The 19,200-nt window shown below is 45.4% G+C and overlaps 1 protein-coding gene across 4 annotated transcripts in view; it reads left to right on the top strand.

Moving 5' to 3' along the window:
- Positions 1-19,200, top strand: part of brp (ELKS/RAB6-interacting/CAST family member bruchpilot) — a 53,927-nt gene that overhangs the window by 32,574 nt on the left and 2,153 nt on the right. For 2 of the 4 annotated variants that reach the window (XM_076690053.1, XM_076690054.1), the window contains exons 5-13: positions 9,700-9,867; positions 10,961-11,128; positions 12,188-12,451; positions 12,616-13,005; positions 13,565-13,867; positions 13,942-14,094; positions 14,244-14,432; positions 14,529-14,668; positions 14,740-16,978. In XM_076690053.1, coding sequence (XP_076546168.1) covers positions 9,700-9,867; positions 10,961-11,128; positions 12,188-12,451; positions 12,616-13,005; positions 13,565-13,867; positions 13,942-14,094; positions 14,244-14,432; positions 14,529-14,668; positions 14,740-16,978 — 4,014 coding nt within the window. Of the gene's footprint in view, positions 1-477; positions 1,501-9,699; positions 9,868-10,960; positions 11,129-12,187; positions 12,452-12,615; positions 13,006-13,564; positions 13,868-13,941; positions 14,095-14,243; positions 14,433-14,528; positions 14,669-14,739; positions 16,979-19,200 lie in introns of all 4 variants that reach the window. The other 2 variants (XR_013062716.1, XM_034317440.2) reach the window with 2 other exon arrangements.

Here is a 19,200-nt window from a genome sequence, read left to right as displayed (position 1 = left end):
CCGTGTGCAATTGAAAGGCGTTTCAAATCTCTATCCCTTCACTGCACGCGACGTCCGAGTAAAGACTGTTTGAAAGTTCTAAAATCGAGGAAAAGTAGAAATTTTAACTTTAATTTTCAGAAAATTCGATAGAAAGTAAGTGCATCGTTCTCAGTGTTAAAGATAAGTTATCGATAATTATCAAAAACATCTTGCGTGCAGTGGTACCCTTCGACCCCCTCTTAAAACCCAATTACCGCTGAAGAAAACCACGGGACAGGTTCGTGCGTTAGCGAAGCCGCACCAAACCACCGTAGTAGAAAGTACATCTCTCTTCCACCGAACCACCGCATAAAAAACAACATCATCACACGAGAAAAAAAAAAAGAAAACTTAAAAAAAAAAACCAAAGTCCCTCGCACGCTCGCTAGAGAGACACGAGGACGAATGGGAACATCGACGAGTGTAACCGTGCCCCTATTGCTTGTTGTTGTAAAGGAGCTCAAAGCCACGAACGAGAGCCTGAAGAGCCTTCAGACGCAGTTGGAGCTGGCATACGCGTCGACAGCGTCATCGGGTGCAGCCGTGGCCGGCGGATGTCTCGGGCTAGGTAGCGTATCAGATGGAGGCGGCGGTACTGTCCTTGGAGGTAGCGTGGCGGTTCCAGGCGGCGTGCCCGGTAGCACCACCCTCACGGCCATCATGGAAACAAAAGACGCGCGCATACAAACCCTGGAGAAGGAGGTGGCGTTGCTTGAGGCCGAGTTACAACGTATTAAGGAGTGCGGAGGTAGACTAAGGGAGCAGTTGTTGAAAGCGATCGCCGTGCCGAGTGGTTGCACCACCGGTATCGGTGATATACAACAAGCTCAACAGCAGCAGCAGCAGCAGCATCAGCAACAATTGCAACAAGCATCGATGATAGAGCAAGCGCAACAACAGCAGCAACAACAAAATCAGGTTGCTACGGGGGGTGGTGGTATTGAGTCGCAATTGCGACAGGGATTGGTGACGGCTATGGGTGGTGGTCCGCAACAGCCCGGCACGTTGGCCCTGGCCAGGGGACCGTCCGTGATGACCTCGCTGGTACCGTATGGTCTCTCGTCGTCCACGGCATTAACCAGTTCATTGCTTGCCGGTTCGACAGGTGGGACCATGAGCGGCGGAGCAGGTGGGGGCGGTTCCTCGTGCCTGGCCGGCATCTCGTCGGGCGCTACCACCGGCGTGGTCAATCCCTATACCGATCGTTACGCCGATCATCATCTCCATCAGCTTTATCATCATCATCTTCCCCCTCATCATCATCATCATCATCATCAGCCTTATCATCTCCATCAACAACAGCAACAGCAGCAGCAGCAGCAGCAACAGCAGCTGCAGTTGCAACAGCAGCTGCAGTTGCAACAGCAGCATCAGCAGCAAATGCAGCAACATTTGAAACATATTGAGCCTGCGGCGCAGGGCGCACTGGCGCTGCACGCGCACACCTTCAACAAGCACGACATGAACTTCAAACGGCAAGTAAGTTTCTTCATCAACAACGTGCGCATCGAAAAGAACGACGCTGTCTAGGAAAGTCGAACGGGCAGCCCGTACTTAAACTCCGTTGCGATTCGCACTTATTACGGACCCCTTGCCACGCCGCAGGTTCCCTCTGCGTGAGTACCCTACCACCCGATCATCCACAGGTATTCAATGAAAGGGCTCACCCAGATACATATATATGTGTATATGTATATATATATATATCGAATATAACTTGCGCGTTTCGTATCGATACGACATCGCCGCCGATTGAAAAAGCGAGAGAGAGGCTGAGCGTCTGGTTTCTCCGTATATCCAGCGAAACGACGCTGATCAAAGAGAACATCCGCAGATATGGTATTGTGTCTAGGCCCGGAATTCGAATCCTCGATAACGTTTTTTATTTTTCCTTTAAGAGAGAATATCGAGTGTATGCGAGCTATATGGATGAGTGCGAGAGTGAACTTTGAAGAAAGGGAGGGAATGAGAAGGGGAAGATGACGGCGAGTCGCGTGTTCTTTATCTAAAATTCATAGAGAGGAAAGGAAACGCATCTTCGGGAAATTATTATGCGACAATGGTCGATTCTTCGAATCGATACGTCCCGTGGATCTATTCGTTCCTTTCGTCTTTTCTTCCAAACGCCGCGTGATCAGGTGCCGCATATACGAGTCCGTGGGAATTAAAGTACCATCTCCAAAAATGCTCCATTGTATAAGCGTACATGGTGCGGTTATCAAACGACGAAAATTGCTGTCTGCCTTCAATTCTCCTCAGTTAATCCATCTTTCTCGATATTTTCATCATTTGTTTCACGATGGAGAATACAAGCTAAAGCTTTCTTTTTCTTCCTGTCTTTCTCCCTTGTTCCTGACGTTTAATCAAGATTCTCGGTACCTTTGATTAACCGTTTGATACTCACAGGCATAATACTTCTTCTTTAAGATTTGAAGTTAATTAAAACTTTTAACCATCAAAGTTAAGAATATAAAATTTTTTTAATCTTAATTAAATGATTTTATTCTACTAATCATAAAGATATTGGAATACTTTATATAATTTTTGCTATATAATCAGGAATAATTGGATTATTCATGGATTTATAATGATTAAGTTTATATTTCCTTAGTTACTGTTCATCCCTTCTTAATAATTTTTTTTCTTGTAATACCATTTTTAATTGGGAGATTTGGGAATTGATTAGTACCTCCAATACTGGGAATCCTTTATATAGCTTTCCTCCAAATAAATAATATTAGATTTTGACTCTCACCCCCATCTTCAACAATTTTACTTTTAAGAAATTCGATCGTGAGACAAATCAGGTCCACTCTCGTCCAGCTTCCATAGAAATTCTTCAAATCTGTTCAGTACAGCCTGGTCGCTTAATAACCGCACCTGGTACGTGTACTTTCTTTGACCAAGACTACAGAAACGCACAATTTTCCCGCAGAAACCGCTCCATTATTGGTCTAAGGCACGATACGCTTACTTTTTAAACTTTCGTTTCAAGAGAAAATCTCGCTAAACGATTCGTTGGTTCTGAAACTTTTGATTTCTCATCGACTCGTGTAACCTGGCGCCGATCGAATAAATTAGCGTACCTGTCTTCTTTACCTCTCTACATCCCTTTCTTATCGAATAGCAGAGTTTCTATTTTTTGACTCGATTGTACCTGTTTAAGACGTGGTAGGTTTACGTGAAAACCCGACGCCTCGTTCCCTGTGTCCGTGTACTGAATTATTTACACTGTCGAGCACGCTAGTTCTCCCTAGGGGAAAACATCATTCGCCTCGATACTCCGCGTGTATTATGCTCTGTTTACACGAAACGGATATTCGATTTGCCATTTATTTCAGCATCAGTTGGTTTATTTAATAACGAACGAAACGGGAGATGGGCTCAGTCGAAAAATCTTTGTAAAATAAAGAAAAAGGAAATAAATAATTTTCTTGCCCCTGGGGAAAGCTACCCTGGCTCGGCGGTGTACGTCGACTCTTCGACAGGTTTCGTACGGGATCGTGTCGTAGATCTTGGGGTGAATTTGATACAGAGGGGAAAACGGGGAAATGCACGGGACAAGAGGGAAGTTTTGGAAATGGGTTTCGAACAATTCTGAGAGAAAGTCAATGAGAAAGTTACAATTCGGTAGCTTCTACGTGTAGAGCCCGAGAGCAACTGTGCGTACCTAATGTCTAGGCCTTAGAAAAAAAGTCACATATATACGTTGTTGAATTCTAGAATGTCTATAGACGTTGACGTTGTAACATTATATAATCCCTCGATTAGAGAAGAGTTTTCTTAGGAGACAGCCGTTGTTTCGGTCGCGTTAGGGTCTCTGTATTGTTTCCAAGACGAGACGGAACGCGTCGTATCGCGTGGTGCGCGATCTAAAATGATACAAAGAGCCTATCGAACCGTATATTTTCGTAGCAAAAAAGCGTTTTAGCCCGCCCTCTGACGCCCTGTCAATCATCCCCGAGCTGCTGGTGTTAGCCGATTTAGGAATTAGCTGAATCGAATAAAATCGTTCGCGTTTAGCAAAGGAACCACGAACGGTTTAAAAAGCTGCTCTGGTTCCATTAAGGTCTTCTTGAACGTTGACTTCGCTCTGTAACACGATTCCCCACGTTATGGAGGCCCCCTGACAATCTTTATTTTTCTACTTTAGCCTAGAAGTAAGTGTCCCTTCGTCGTGGTAGCCAGTGAACGAAACGACCCAAGAAAACGTGTCGCCTCGATCGTTTTCATTGTAATCAGACATATTGCATAGGGCTGCACGAGGCGTTTTTGGAGTCGCAGTGGTCGAGCTGGGTGTACCCTAAACTGTTTAATAACCCCAATGGGATATAACCCTCCTTCCTCCCGGTCTTCCTTTTCCGAGGAATGGAACAGTGGCGAGCGAAAATCGACGTGCGTTGCTCTTAAGGACATCCCCGATCTCCGGACATCCTTCCATCTCGACGACCACGATTTCACGATCTCACGCGTCAGATGTCCTGGAGACGAGTCTCTACGTTCGCAAGGTCCACAACTTAAAAAAAAAAATAATAATCCTCTTTCGGATCCATTGACGACAGACACGAACGCCCTCAGAGAACGCTTCAAGCCTTGGAATTCTGTTTAACGATCAACAATATGAACGACGATCTCGTTTTCACGTTCGTGCGACATTGGTGCTACGAAGAATGAAAAAAAAAAAAAAGGCAAATGAATAAACGGTGAAAGAAAGACGTGAAAATGAAGCGATCGAAGGAACCTATCGACAGGTTCGAGACGCGTATCGTTTTCAGATCGAGATCCTTAAAGATGGATCTCTTGGCAAACCTTCTTCCCCTCCTAGTTTTATTCTTCTCTTCGTTTCCTTTCGATCCTTTGATCTTCGATTTGGAACGTATACTTTCCAAAAAAAGGAAAAAAAAACATCCTTGTATCTTTAATACGCCTTGTCTCTCACGACTCAGACGAGCGATGGTAATAAAAATAATAACAGAGAGAAAGAAAGAATGATTCTCTGAATTATTCCTTTCCTGCTGTTCCCATCTGTTCGAAAATAATTCTCGATCATCGTGTTCATCATTTGCATCTTCAAAATCATCAGCCTCCCACGCACTCGTTTCACACGAATACAGTTGGTTCATGTAGTAAAATCGTATCACCTTATGGCGATTCAGTTGAATGAAAGAGGATTCTAATTATTGTAGGAGAGGGGAGAAAAAGGCGTTTCGTCTCGGGGATCGTCTGTCAGACTCGTCAATGGGGCTGACAACAGACACATATTAGCCGGATCCTCTCGCAGCTGGACACAAAGGAACTGGCGACAATGAACCCCTTGACCGCACCATGAAGACACACAGAGTCGTCTCGGCCCGGGTAGGTCCCTGCTGGCACGTGACAATACGGACCTCTTTATGGTGTGGTCAAGGGGTCCATTGTCGCCAGTGTTCCTTTGTGTCACCTAGCGAGAGGATCACCCTGTACAGAGTGATCCTCTTGCAGCTGGACACAAAGGAACATGAAGACACACAGAGTCGTCTCGGCCCGGGTAGGTCCCCGCTGGTACGTGACAATAGGGACCTCTTTATGGTGTGGTCAAGGGATTCATTGTCGCCAGTGTTCTTTCGTGCCTGGCTGCGAGAGAATCACCCTGTATATTTGACTGCATGCCGGGCGACAGCTAGCGAGAACGCTGTCGTCTCGCCGCCACCTAGCGGTCCCCGACCCGAACCAAAGGCGTCCGGGGAGACGAAACCCTCTCTCCCCCACCACTAAACGCCTACATTATCTTCTAATTTACGTTCGTAGAGTATACTAGCACTAATAATTCACTGTACCTGTGTACATGACGAAGAAAGTAGGACTAATGCTGCTAACACTACTGGATAGTAAAATTAAGTAGAGTAGCAGTACGATAAGTCAGACATCAGCCTTTTTTTCACTGTTCCAAGCTACCAACGCTACTCTATCATGGAAATCAAGTTTAAAATAACATTTTATCATTAAAATCTTCTTCTAAAATTCCATTATAGCCGCGTTAGTTTACTTTACTAATGTAAATTGTATTTGAGGTAGCCTTTATCTTCCATAGCCTTTTATTCAACAATCGCCATAGCCTCGTTTCAAAGGATCCATCATCAATCATTTGGTAGAGATCTTCACCAAGCAATAATATTAAAATCACCATTTGGAACACCATCGATCGACATCTCTGCACTGTACCCTCATCGGCATAGTAGTTGTTGAATCGTTCCCGATCCCGTATCATTGGCTCGTTCCATTTATTCACCCGTAGCCAATCACGTAGAACAAACGTAGGGTCGCGTCGGCAACAGGATCAGTTTCCCTGTCCAACAACCCCGTCCTTTCATCGCGTTTCATCGGACTGTGACAAACATCGGACTCGTCGCGCAGAACCAGGCGGAAAACGCGTTTCATTTCCATTTCGTTTTGTCGCTCGATCGAGCAGGATTCAGGAGTCCAGAAAGACGGCATTTTTAGGATTAAGCCGTTCTATACGCGATCACAAGCATTTCTCATCGCACGATCATCGCTCGCCGTTCTCTCGTCGCGTAGAAATCGAATGCAACATAGAGAAATCGGGCATGATGCATGCGTCCGGGGTGTAGGAGTTACCGATTAAGATACGCGTCGATCTGAGAGTAGAACCGGCGAGAGTAGATATCGAGTTGGCATCTACTCTTGACTTAATTTTACTCTCAGGAAAGATTGCATTTTCGTGGCGGTAGCAAAAGTAGACTAGGTCGCAGTCTCTTCGATCAAGGTAGAAATTATTAGAATCAGAGATTTTTATTGTCGATGAGATTCCTTGGTATCTCTATTTTAAAAATGAAAATTTTAAGAAGTAAATTTAAACAAGGAATCCCATACGAAGTTAGTTAACATCACACAATTTAGGAGATGTAGACAGATATATAACGACGCGTTCAATGAGAGAACATCGTTTGTTCGTGTTTGATCACGCGATTCGTTCATCGATAACCATGATTTTTAGCGAAACGCATGCGAGTTTCCGGTGTTGTTTGGTCCTGTGTGTACCTTGATGCATGCCGCATGCACGCAGACACCATTCGTATCGTTACCACTCTCGGATGCATCCGTCATCATCTAGTTGATCGATTCGATGCGATCAGGTAAAAGAATCATCAGAAGGGATCATCATCATCATCGCGAGGCCGAATTCTCCATCGTTCAAGGAGACGAAGGGTCGTTCGATTTATCCTTGTCACATCTTATCACAGCGTTCTCAATTTCTATACATTTAAACATGCAAGTTCTTTCAATTTCTAGCTGTGGAAATGTGAAATCCAAAGGGAACGAAATGTTCCGATAATATAAATCTAGAAATAGGTAAATCGAACGTGACCGTTCGCATAGCCATAATGGTATAATATTATCACTTAAGCTAGAGCTAAGTTAGCGATAAGTCAGCAATGGATGGTGGCCCTCAATTCCGCTGAACTGATCCAATTCCCGCCTCTTAACAACAACCGTTAATCAATTAATAACATCACAGCGTTAAAATATCTATATTTATTTCAAAGAATAAAAAGAATCACGATCATTCTGTTATCTATTTCGAATCGTTTCGAATGGAATGTCGAATGTTTATACAACCCTCTGAACGATTATATAATACAATGAAAGGGTTAAGATGAAAGGGATTGCAAGATAGGGAAGCGGAATTGGGTGGTCTTGGTGGTGAGCGAAGCATTATTAAATGTGGTGCCCCGATATTCTAGCTTTCTGAGGAGGTAAGGATATTCTTCACCCGACAAAGAAGCACTTCCAACCCAATCATCCATCCTTCGTTTCCATCTACGTGATTACCGTATTATGTAACGGAGTGTTTCGATGTTCCGTAGTAACACTTTCTCTTACACACTTATACACACACACACAGACATACACACATAAAGACACACCCCCTATCTCTCTCTTTCTATTTCTATTTGGGTGGCCAGTAAGTTCTTGGAAGACATCAAGCCCTGACCTACAGTGAAACTTACGGAGATATTAATTTTAATACAAAGCGCCCCTTTACATTCTGTTTCATTCCATTTTCGAAATTTTATTCTCGAATATTCTCAGTCTGTTCGGTTCTAATTTAACTGTTATTCTACTGTTTGCTTTTAATAGGAACAGCGCTCGCATTCCCGCCGTGGAATGTATCTGGAAACGGTCAAAATAATGTAATCTTCCAAATGAATTTAGTAGCCGGAAGAAAGATCATGATCCTAGAACTGGCCAGCCACCCTAAACGTCTCTCTTTTGTCTCTTTCTTTCTCTCTATCTGTCTCTCTGTCCCTTTCTCTGGTGTGAGTCGTTGATCTAACTGTTCGCAATCACGTGTTCACACGAAATAGTGTTTTTATTTAATTGCAATAAAAATCACGAGAAAAAAGACGAACGCCGCACACCGCTGCGACGATCGTAGATTAGTCACAGTAGATTCTTATGTTGTTTCTTCTCTTTTCTCTCTCTCTATCTCTCTCTTTCTTGTTTCTGTGACTCGTGGCAGTCGGGAAGAAGCACCACGGGAACCGGAAACGACCAGGACATATTTCACGAGCGACACGCTCGCTGTTACCGTAGAACCTGTTGTTCATCACTTTGGCACGATATAGAACGCTGAAGAGAGAAGAGGGAACGATGATCGATCGACGATGATCGATCGGTCTATCGATCCCTTACGCTTTCGTTTTTTTGCGCCGAGATACGTGCGTGCACATCCTCTCGTCGAAAGTATGCTCCTGATCCAAGTAGAATGTCCGCTAATGAGATTCCATGAAAAATTTTCTATTCTCTAGATAAATCAGTTCTGCTACTTTGATCGTTGCGCACGATCGACGAAGAGGACCGCGATATCTCCTCCACCGCTGCGTAATCTGCTAGTTAATTAGTTAGTAAAAGAATACCATTTAGCTGTATAAACTCTGCTTGCGATCCCGCGGCGAGCATCTCAATCGTACGTAGAACTCGCGACGGGATCCACACGCGGCCTGCCGACACCAGAGTAGATCAGACGAGCGTAGTAGGTACGTACACGAAAATAAAGAGAGAGACACAAATACATAATACGTCCCGATCTGGCTTCCATCACCGATCATTCCCAGCCACTCCTACCCCCGATCATCCGCCGTATCCCAACATTTTTATTCGACACGTATAAATGTATCTCTCGTACACGCAGGAGACACTTTGTTTGTAACGTTGTATCGTTGGTTTCTATATTCGCTGCATGCTAAGTATCATCAGTTCTGTTCGAGCACGACGACGCGTTCTGGCTTCTGTTTTCAGAAATAAAACGTTCTCGATGAATTTCAAATAAAACGAATTTCGAATCTGTTTAACAAAGAAGATACCGATAGCGAAACTTTGTGAAACGGAAGAGTGTCAACTTTGAGGCGGTGTTAGGTGAAGCGGAAATTGGGAACCGATTAGCCAGGTCGAAAAGTTGTCGAATCGGAACGAAAGACGAAACGGTTGACCCGTTTTACACTCGATTTACGGGGCGACCTAGTAGTCGGATAGCTAGACGATCGTCGTCGTCGTCGTGTTCGGTCAGGACGGAGAGATTCGAGGCCTGGATGCCTTGGTCGCTCGTTGTTTCGTCGTCGTCCAAGTTCTCACGGAGACACGGACTAATACTCTCGTGGACGACGAATCTTTTCGCAGCTGGACGAGCTACGAACGGAAGTGCAGCGCAGGGACCAGGAACTACTGGCGATGTCGGCAAAGATGAAGACCCTCGAGGAGCAACACCAAGACTATCAGAGACACATTACCGTGTTGAAGGAGTCGTTGTGCGCTAAAGAGGAACATTACAACATGCTACAAGCTGACGTAAGTTCCTATACTTTCAAAATTATCTGGTTAATCTTAAAATAATAGTATCAATAATATACACTTATGAAAAAAATATGAATCCAGATCCGCGACTCCTTCCATACAAATTCGCCATCTTTCCGAATTTTTGGGTGGTTTTTGATTTTTTACAGTTCGAGTTTTTGATCTAAAAGTCTGCAAAGCTACTATAATATGTGCCTCGTGAATAGAAATGTCTCTGATTTTTTTCAGAATTTTTCATGTATAAATATAGGAGAAATTGACCAAAACGTGTTTTAAATTTTTGCCCATTGCTACTACCCCCCTCCCCGATTAGATACAGAGCTGAAACTTGGCACAGACTGTTTTTTCTTAGTAAGCTATCGAATGAGCCATTGCAAGTCGAATTTGGTTTGGGGGCACTTTCGACCATCTTATCAAGCTATACCCTTTCGGTTGTGTTTTCGAACAGCCCCCCAAAATCGAGATTTCAGGCTCGGTATATAATCTAAATTGACTACAAGAAGCCGATTAAAGTTGGTTTCAGAGACATCCGTCTTACCGTTTTCGAGATATCGTGGTAAGGTTAGGATAGATTAGGTTAGGTTCTGTGTATGCGCAGTATTGAAGAGCGCATGCTCAGTATCGAATAGCGCGTACGTAGTCCCAAAATTGTACAAAAATTTCTTTCCACGATATCACAAAAACGGTAAGATATCCAGCTCTGAAACTAATTTTAATCGGTTCCTGATAGTCAATTTAGGTTATATACCGACCCTGAGTTCTCAATTTTAGCGGGGCCATTGGGAAACTTATCCACCCTTCCCATCAATGAAACCCTCCACGAGTATCTGAATATTTTCACGGGTCATCGTGGCTGGATTGAGCCTTTAATAGGGGATGAATCGGGCTCGAAATTTGGAGGAATCGAGTGGAAGGTAGGTCGTTACGGGGGAAAAGAAGGCCAGGCTGCGGGAAACTGGGTCGTGCAGAGCTTCTCTCCTTTTCTATTCACGTTTCGACTGTCCGTAACCGTCTCGTTTCGTTTCGTGTCGCGTGCAACGCGAATTGAATCGTCCGTATACACCATGATGTTCCTCTGTGAATGCAGGTGGAGGAAATGCGGCAAAGGTTGGAGGAAAAGAATCGAATGATAGAGAAGAAGACTCAGGCTGCGATGCAGGCGCAACAGGAACGCAATCGTATGAACACCGAGCTGACAGAGCTCAAGGATCATATGGACATTAAGGACAGGAAGATCAATGTTCTTCAGCGTAAGGTGAGTGGCCTTAGATTTTTTTTTCTCTTAAAATCAACCCTTTTAAAATCAACACTTAATGATGATGCACCCTGTATTAAAATTATTATCTTTTCTCCTTTCATGTTTTATTTCATTTATTCTGCTAGTCGTATGATTCATTAAACCTGTTATCAAAAATCAGTATAATTATATAAAATTCGTATTTCCCTGGTATTTCGATCGATCCCCTCGGTATATCCCTGTAATCGAGAGAGAAGTTTTTCCCCCCCGACGATTAATTATGATTAAAGCCGATTACACGATAGAGGAAGCGTACACTTAGCGTAGAGAGTATTGCCAGGATGCGGCACTGTTGGAGTGCGCATGAGTATGAATCTTGCCGTCGATTGGAATGAGTGAGGTGTGTGCGCACGACACAATTTTTATGCAATAATTTGTCATAGTATTGTTAAGCCTTGTAGAGAGCGTGTAGTAAACGTGTCACCTGTATATCTGTCTTTAAGTTTCGCAACGCACCCCCTTTTTCGTTCACCGTTTTGTGTTTTTCATTTGTATCATACGTTAGGTTCTGTTTAAATAAACGATCGTATTAGAAATTATTTTACGTTGTTATTTATTCATTTATTTATTTATATCGTTAATTAAGCACACCGTATTTTTATGTTATTTTAGCGAGCGATAGACGATCACGATCGTCCGTCCTCGATTATAGAGGCAACCTTGCTTTTATAATTATTTTTATCACACGCCTCTTCTTTTTTGTTCACGCTGTAGCCGAGGTATAATTTCGTTTTTTATACTTTTGTTGTTGAACGTTCGTTTATTAGATTCTGTCAGTGTAGTTGGGTATATATGTGATGAATGATGTCGGTGAAGATAATCAGCTCGCAGGTAAGTAAGAATTTATCATTATTCACTGTTTCTTTTCGTGACAAATTACTGCTCGCTAATTAGTTTTCCGTCACGTGTTCTTTCAAGAAAAATTCACTCTCAAACAGTCTCTTTTCTCCCAAGTAATTCTGATTCCATTCTTCCCGTTATCTCTCATACTCATCAGAATTGTTGTCGCAACTTCAGATCGAAAATCTAGAGGATCTGCTGAAGGAGAAGGACAACCAGGTGGACATGGCAAGGGCTCGCCTAACGGCAATGCAGGCGCATCACTGCAGCAGCGAAGGTGCATTGAGTAGCCTCGAGGAGGCGATAGGAGATAAAGAGAAGCAAATGGCACAATTACGGGAACAGAGGGATCGGGCCGAGCAGGACAAACAGGAAGAGAGGGAGTTGCACGAGAGAGAGATAGCCGAGTACAAAATGAAGATCCATGCGTTGGAATCGGAGGTGAGTCATCTCATTTTAACACAGAAAGGTATATTTAAAGAAATGCAGATCAATCGAGTGGCCAGCACTCAAATCTCTCCGAGTAATCTAATCTGTTCTCATGATCTGTGTTGTTCCAACTTGGACCAGTACTTGACTGACGCTATTTTGGACCCGATCTACAGGTTGAAAAATTGGGCGCCCGATTGGAGAGGGCACAGGCAGAAAAAGATCGACTTGAGGCGAAGCTGGAAAGTTCCCAGTCGGAGCTGGGCAAGAGTAAAGCGGAGCTTGACAAAGCTGCGTCCGAGGTGGGTCGCAGCGGTGCCGACTGGGAGGCTGCCAAACAGAGGTTGACCAGGTTGGAGCTGGAAAATGAGAGACTCAGGCACGACCTGGAAAGGTCGCAAACTACCTATGGTAGAAGTAGCCTGAACTCGACCCAGGAAATGGACAGGATTCAAGAACGAGCTGAAAAAACGGCAGCAGAACTCAGGAGAGCTCAGGCTGAACTGAGAGTTACTCAGGCTGACAACGAGAGAGCCAGAGCCGAGGCAGCTGCTCTTCAAGAAAAGGTGAGATTTCAAATCTTTCGTTTTTCAGCTTGTAAAACCTTTACAGAGAAATCCGTAAATCCACGGTAATCAGTCGGTAGATGAATCGGAAAGCAAACGAACCCCTGAAATTCGAACAGAAATCGTTTCCTGTGATCTCGCATGAAGAGGATGTGCCTTCCCGACGATCAACCACGGAAATAGTGCGAACTGCTTCCATAATCTGTAGTTGGTCGAGTTTCGCGGCTGTTAATGAACGATTGGGTCGACTCGGCAGCTTCGTTTCGCTTCCAACCCCCAAGAACAATCACCCTTTAATCGATTCAACCCAGATCGTAGTCTCGATCACTGGTGGTGACGCGCGGTCGAGTCTAATTTTCCTCCCTAGAGGGATTGTCGATAACGACAGAGAAACGAACCGGTGATGAAACTGGTGGGTATATGTGCCAGAGATTCGTCCGGAGAGTCGGCGACGTACGGAACTTAGACCCATGGAACTTTATCTCCTGTAGAATTTAGATTGCAGGCTTTCGATGCCATCAAATCTTAACGAATTCTTGTCGAATTATTGTTCCGAAAGGTGGAAAAGAGTCAGGGCGAGGTGTACAGGCTGAAGGCTAGATTGGAAAACGCTCAGGGCGAACAGGAAAGTCTTCGGGACGAGTACGACAGAGCTCAAGCTTCCGTGGCTCGTCTTCATTCGGAAAGGGACAAGGCTATCGGAGAACTGGAAAAGACACAAGAGGAACTCGAACGGACCCAGGCTACTCTCGGCAAGGCGCAACTGCAACAGGACAAGCTACAGAATCTATTGGACAAATCGCAGAGCGAGGTTGACAAGCTTCAGGAGAAACTCGATAAGACACAGACGGAAATTCGCAGAGTAAATTGTTTAAATATTTCTCTTAATATGGAATTTCTTGTTCTGGAAATTAACATTGTTGGTATTTTTCACAGATGCAAATGGAAAGGGAAAAACAGAATTACGATTTTGAGAATCTTCAGAGTCAACTGGACAAAGCACTAGGCCAATCGACCAGGATGCAAAAGGAACGAGAAACGATTCAATTGGAAGTGGACCGCTTGCAGGATAAATACGAGAAGGCTCAGGTAAGGAGATAAATTTATGCTGATAAAAGAACATGGTACTAGAGATTCGTTGGGTAAAGCAATATCCGTAAACAACAATAATAGTTGTACTGGATGCGACACTGATTCGAGAAAGCAGAATAGGTCACGCTTTCTTCTCCTGACTTCAGATGATAATGCAGCGACTGCAGAAAGAGAGGGACGGTTTCCAGGAAGAAGTAGAGAAGCTACACGAGAGGATAGAGTTCCAGCAGAATCAGATATCGAAAATGCAACGAGAGAAAGAGAACGTGTTGTCAGAGCTGGACCTGGTGAAAGAAAGATGGGAGAAAGCGCACAATTCCCATCAAAAATTAACCGTGAGTACTCGAATTTCAGCCTGCATAAAAGAAGGTAAAATGAACAGCAACGAAGGATGAGATTGCACAGTGTGTGCTCTGTGTTTGTCCGAGTAGCTTGAACGCGACGACGCTCTGACGGAGATCGAGATCCTGAAGGAGAAGCTAGAGAAGGCTCAGTACTCGATGAACAAGGCTCACGAAGAACGGGAGAACGCGAACAAGGAGTTCGAGAAGATGTTGGAGAAGTACGACAGGTAATGCGAGAGCTGATTTCATTGAAGAGTTTCTCAAATGAATATAAAATTTCTAATTTGTACCTTAACAGGGCGCAGAGCGAAGTGTATCGGCTGCAGAATCGGATCGAGGTGATGGAAGCCGACAAAGATAGACTGGAGCTGGAGGCGGAGAAGCAACAGATGTTGGCGGCGAAGAGCCGGGACGAAGCGAGAAAGGCGCAAGAGGAATTGGCTCGCGTGCAGGAGATGTACGATCGAGCTGCCCTTCAATTAGGTCGCACGAAGGAACACGAGGAGAAATCGAAGGAGGATCTGGACAGATTGAGCGTGGATCTGGAGATGGTCCGGGAACGTTACGAAAAGTCTCAGATCGAGATGCGCAGGTTGCAGAACGAGCGAGAGAAGCTGGTCGCGGATAACGAGCGGATCAGCTTCGAGCTGGAACGCGCTCATTCGCAGTTGAACAAGGCTCAAGCAGCGACGGAAAAGACGCAGGAGGAACTGGCTAGGATGCAGCTGGAGATCGAGAAGATGTACGAGAAACACGATCGACAGCAAGCCGAAGTGAGGAAGGCTCAAGGAGAGGCGGAACGGTTACGAGTGGAAGCGGAAAGCGCACGGGAGGAGTGCGAGAGGTACGCGGCGAGGTTCGGCAAGTATCAGGAAAGCCAAGAACGTCAGAAGGAGGAACACGAGTGGGCGAAGCTGGAGGTGGAGCGGCTCCGCGACCGGCTGGAAAAGGCGCAGACGGAACTCGAACGCGCGAGGAAGGCTGAGCAGGACGCTCAGAGGCTTCGCGCCGATCTGGAACGGGCGGAAGGCGTGCGAGGTAAATACCAGTACGAGCAGGAGAAATGGCAAAGCGAGGGTAGTAGGCTACAGCAGGAGGTGGAGAAGCTGCGGGAACGTCTTGAGGGCCGGGAGTCGGAGCTGAAGAGGACGCAGTCGAGCAACGCTGAGCTCGAGGCGAAGCTGCACGAGACGCAGCTTCAGCTCGAGCGGGCGCGAGAGGAGACCAGCAAAGTGACCGCGGCGCAGGAGCGGAATCGCGGCGAGATCGAACGCGCTAGAATCGAAACCGAGAAGATACGCGATCGTCACGACAAGGTGAAGGCGAGAGCGGACGCCCTGGAGGCTGACAACGAGAAGCTACGCGTCGAAATCGTCCGGCTGGAAAGGTTGATGCAAACCGAGGGTAAGACCAGATCGGAGAGCGCGAGCATCGAGGTCGAACGATTACGCGCCAGCCTGGACAAGGCGATCGTAGCGCGCGACCAAGTGGAACTCGAAGCGGGCAGACTGGCCAAGGAGCTGGAGAAGGCGCACATGCAAACGGCCAAGTATCAGGAGGCAGCCGAAGCGAACAAGAAGGAGCTGGAACGTTTGGCCGCGGAGATCCAATTGCTCAGGGACGAACGAGAAGCTCTGAGACAGGAGCTGAGACGGGTGCAACAGCAGCAACAGCAACAGATGGCTGGCAGCGAGGAACTGGCTCATATGCAGCAAGAATTAAAGGTCGCTCAATTGGAACGAGACAAGATGGCGGCGATCCTAGAGAATCGGGAGAAACATTCGGAGAAGATCGAGAAGATGAAGGAGAAACTGGAGGCGGAGGCGAAACAGCTGCAGGTAGAACGGGATCAGCTGGTGATACAGCTGGAAAAGTCGCAGGAGATGCTGGTGAACTTCCAGCAGGAGTTGAACGCGAACGAGGCGGAGCTCGAGCGTCAGCGGGACGAAGTGCGTCGGTTGCAGCAGCTGCAGCAACAGAGGGCACACGCGCAGACGCCCGACAGGGCGGCGAAAGAGGCCCTCGAGGCGCAGATGCGAGAGGTGCATCGGTTGAACCAGCAGATGCAGACGTTGACGCAAGCACAGACGAAGGAACGACAGAGGGCCGAGCAGGCCGAGAAGAGGGTGCAAGAACTTCAAAAGCAGATCGCGACGAGGGAGTCTTCCGCGGCTGCGGCTGGCGCGAACGACGCGCAACTCGAGCAATGGAGGAAGCTCTGCGAGACGGAGAAACAACGGGCGGACGCGGCCGAGAGACAGGCTGCGGAGCTACAGAAACGTATCCAGACTACGGAGAGGCAGGTGCACGCTCAGCAACAGCAGATCCAGCAGATGCAGTCGGCCATGCAGCAGCAACAACAGCAGTTACAACAGCAGCTTCAGCAACCGCAGCAGTCACAGCAAAACGGCCAGGAGGCTGCCAGGTTGCGAAAGGAGCTTGAACGCGCGCGAGAGGACATTAAGCAGGCGGCCGTCGAGCGCGAGCGGTTCCAGGCACAACTCGAAATGCTGTGCCAGGAACTCGAGAAAAATCAGGTTAGCAGCACGACCTGCACTCGCTCGCGCGCTGACCTACACTACTACTACTACTACTACCACTACTACTACCACTACTGCTACTACTACTACTACTACGCCTACATCCGCACTCTCTGTCTGCACTATGTCTGCCTACCGTTGGTCGATCGTTGTCGACTGGCTGCCGACACATCACGCGCCTCTCTCGTCTCTCTATGTCTTCTCATATTTCGACCGCAGCCTCTGCCTTCGTCGACGACGAAGCAGAACTCGCCCACAGCTCTCATAACACGCCGCAAAAAAAAATATAATTATCATATATATAATATATATGTATGTATATATATATAACGGTTGAACGGTTTCATGCATACATATATATACATACACATGTATATATACAGAAAACGGAGACGATCTGCACCCGCACATATTTATCATCTTATGTTGCGTACATGTATTATATATATATATCTCGGGGCGTCCGTCACACTTCACAGCGAAGAGCAACATCGCCTTCACCATATCATCCCCCATGAATTTTTGTTTTACAAAACCCCTGATACCCATCAACCATTAAGCCTTGGTTACATTGGTAGAATAAGTGGGTAGACTATACCAGCGCTAGGACATTGATGAGGAAAGGGTAGTATGTAGTATTCAGGGCCGGCTCTGGGCCTAGGCAGACTAAGCGGCCGCCTAGGGCCCCTCAAGGTCCAGGGCGTCTAAGAATGCAAGAAGAGTAATGTTTATTTGAATATTATGTAAATGCAAATCTAAATTAGTTATACAAGCTTTAATGTTAATTTTATCAATTTTATTTGAGCAACTTTTTTATATGTCATACACGTGAACGGGCCCTTTTTCGGAGCTCGTCTCGGACCCCCGAAATCTCAGCGCCGGCTCTGGTAGTATTAGTAGTTACACTTTATCTTTAGACTACTTCACCAACCACTTGTCTGGTATACTCTTCTAATTTATTCTATCAACGTAACTTAGGCTTTACAACCACTTTACCAATGTTAAGGTACGCTTTATCGCGACTACCTTCAAGCACGGCCGATCGCGCTCTCATTGCTCTTTCTTTTTCTTCTCGAATATGTTCGATGGTTATGCCGTTTTTTTATCCTTATGTTTATTCGTTGTTGCATAAGTAACGCTGGGAATTTTGCGAATCCATACGTTTATAGTTAGATAGTTTTAAGTTGAACAATTTATTCGTGATTCTCAAAATTTTCAGAGTGACCCATGTACCACCGTCAGCGACGACCGAGAGACGAGCGTTATCGATTGTCGTATTTAACACTTTGAACGCCACGGCACTCATTATATGAGTGACGCTTGAATTTCAATAGGAATCCATCACTCATACTATTAGAAATTCTTTGACATACTTAATTGGAAATACTTGAAATTGGGGATAAAAATATAATGAAATATTTTAAAGATAATATACATAAGATTTGTGAAGACAAATGTTATGGAATTTTTAATGGTTTCAGCGTGGCAGTCAAAGTGTTAATGGAACTTTTGAACGTACAGAGAACATGGTATCGCGACGATCGTCTCTTTGCTCGATTATATTCGACACGTTTGTTGTTATTGCTGCAGTTCTGTTGCGCGTTCGACATCGAAATGAGTAATCTTCACGAATATCACATTTTTTTTCGTTTCCCTGTTTTCGTTTGATCAGCATGCCCACTGTATCGAATGCCAGAGATAGAAAATGGTTCGATTGTGAACACAGCGATGCGTGAATTTCCATATCAAAAACACTGTTTGCGTGACGAGAAGGATGGAGAAAAAAAAAAAAAAAAAGAAACCATGCGCTTCCTATTACCTGAGATCGGTGCACAATCTGCGTCGTACCCTCACCTCGAGATTCACATTTTTTATCTCGACGCATACGTTTTTTTATATGTATCTGTACATACATTTATATATATTATACATTTTATACTTGCCTATGAACGTCGCTAGAGTTTGGAGAGAGAATTATCTCTCTCGTAAGCGCGAATTTACTTATTTTTCGATTGCGTTCCATGCATCTGTTTACTTAGCTGCGCCGTGACCATACAAACTCCAACAAATTCCAAAAATCATTTCTATTTTTTCCGACTCTAGAAACAAATTTGCGCTTTGGCATCGGAACGACTTAAGGCATCCAATTGCATTTTTCATTCGAGGCACGTTCACGGTGTCAAAGCGGAAATTGTACAAATGGTCGCGGTTCTTAAGTA

Source organism: Osmia lignaria, chromosome 9 (genome assembly GCF_051020975.1).
Source record: "Osmia lignaria lignaria isolate PbOS001 chromosome 9, iyOsmLign1, whole genome shotgun sequence".
Taxonomy (NCBI): Eukaryota; Metazoa; Arthropoda; class Insecta; order Hymenoptera; family Megachilidae; genus Osmia; species Osmia lignaria.
This window is presented reverse-complemented; position numbering and strand designations above follow the sequence as displayed.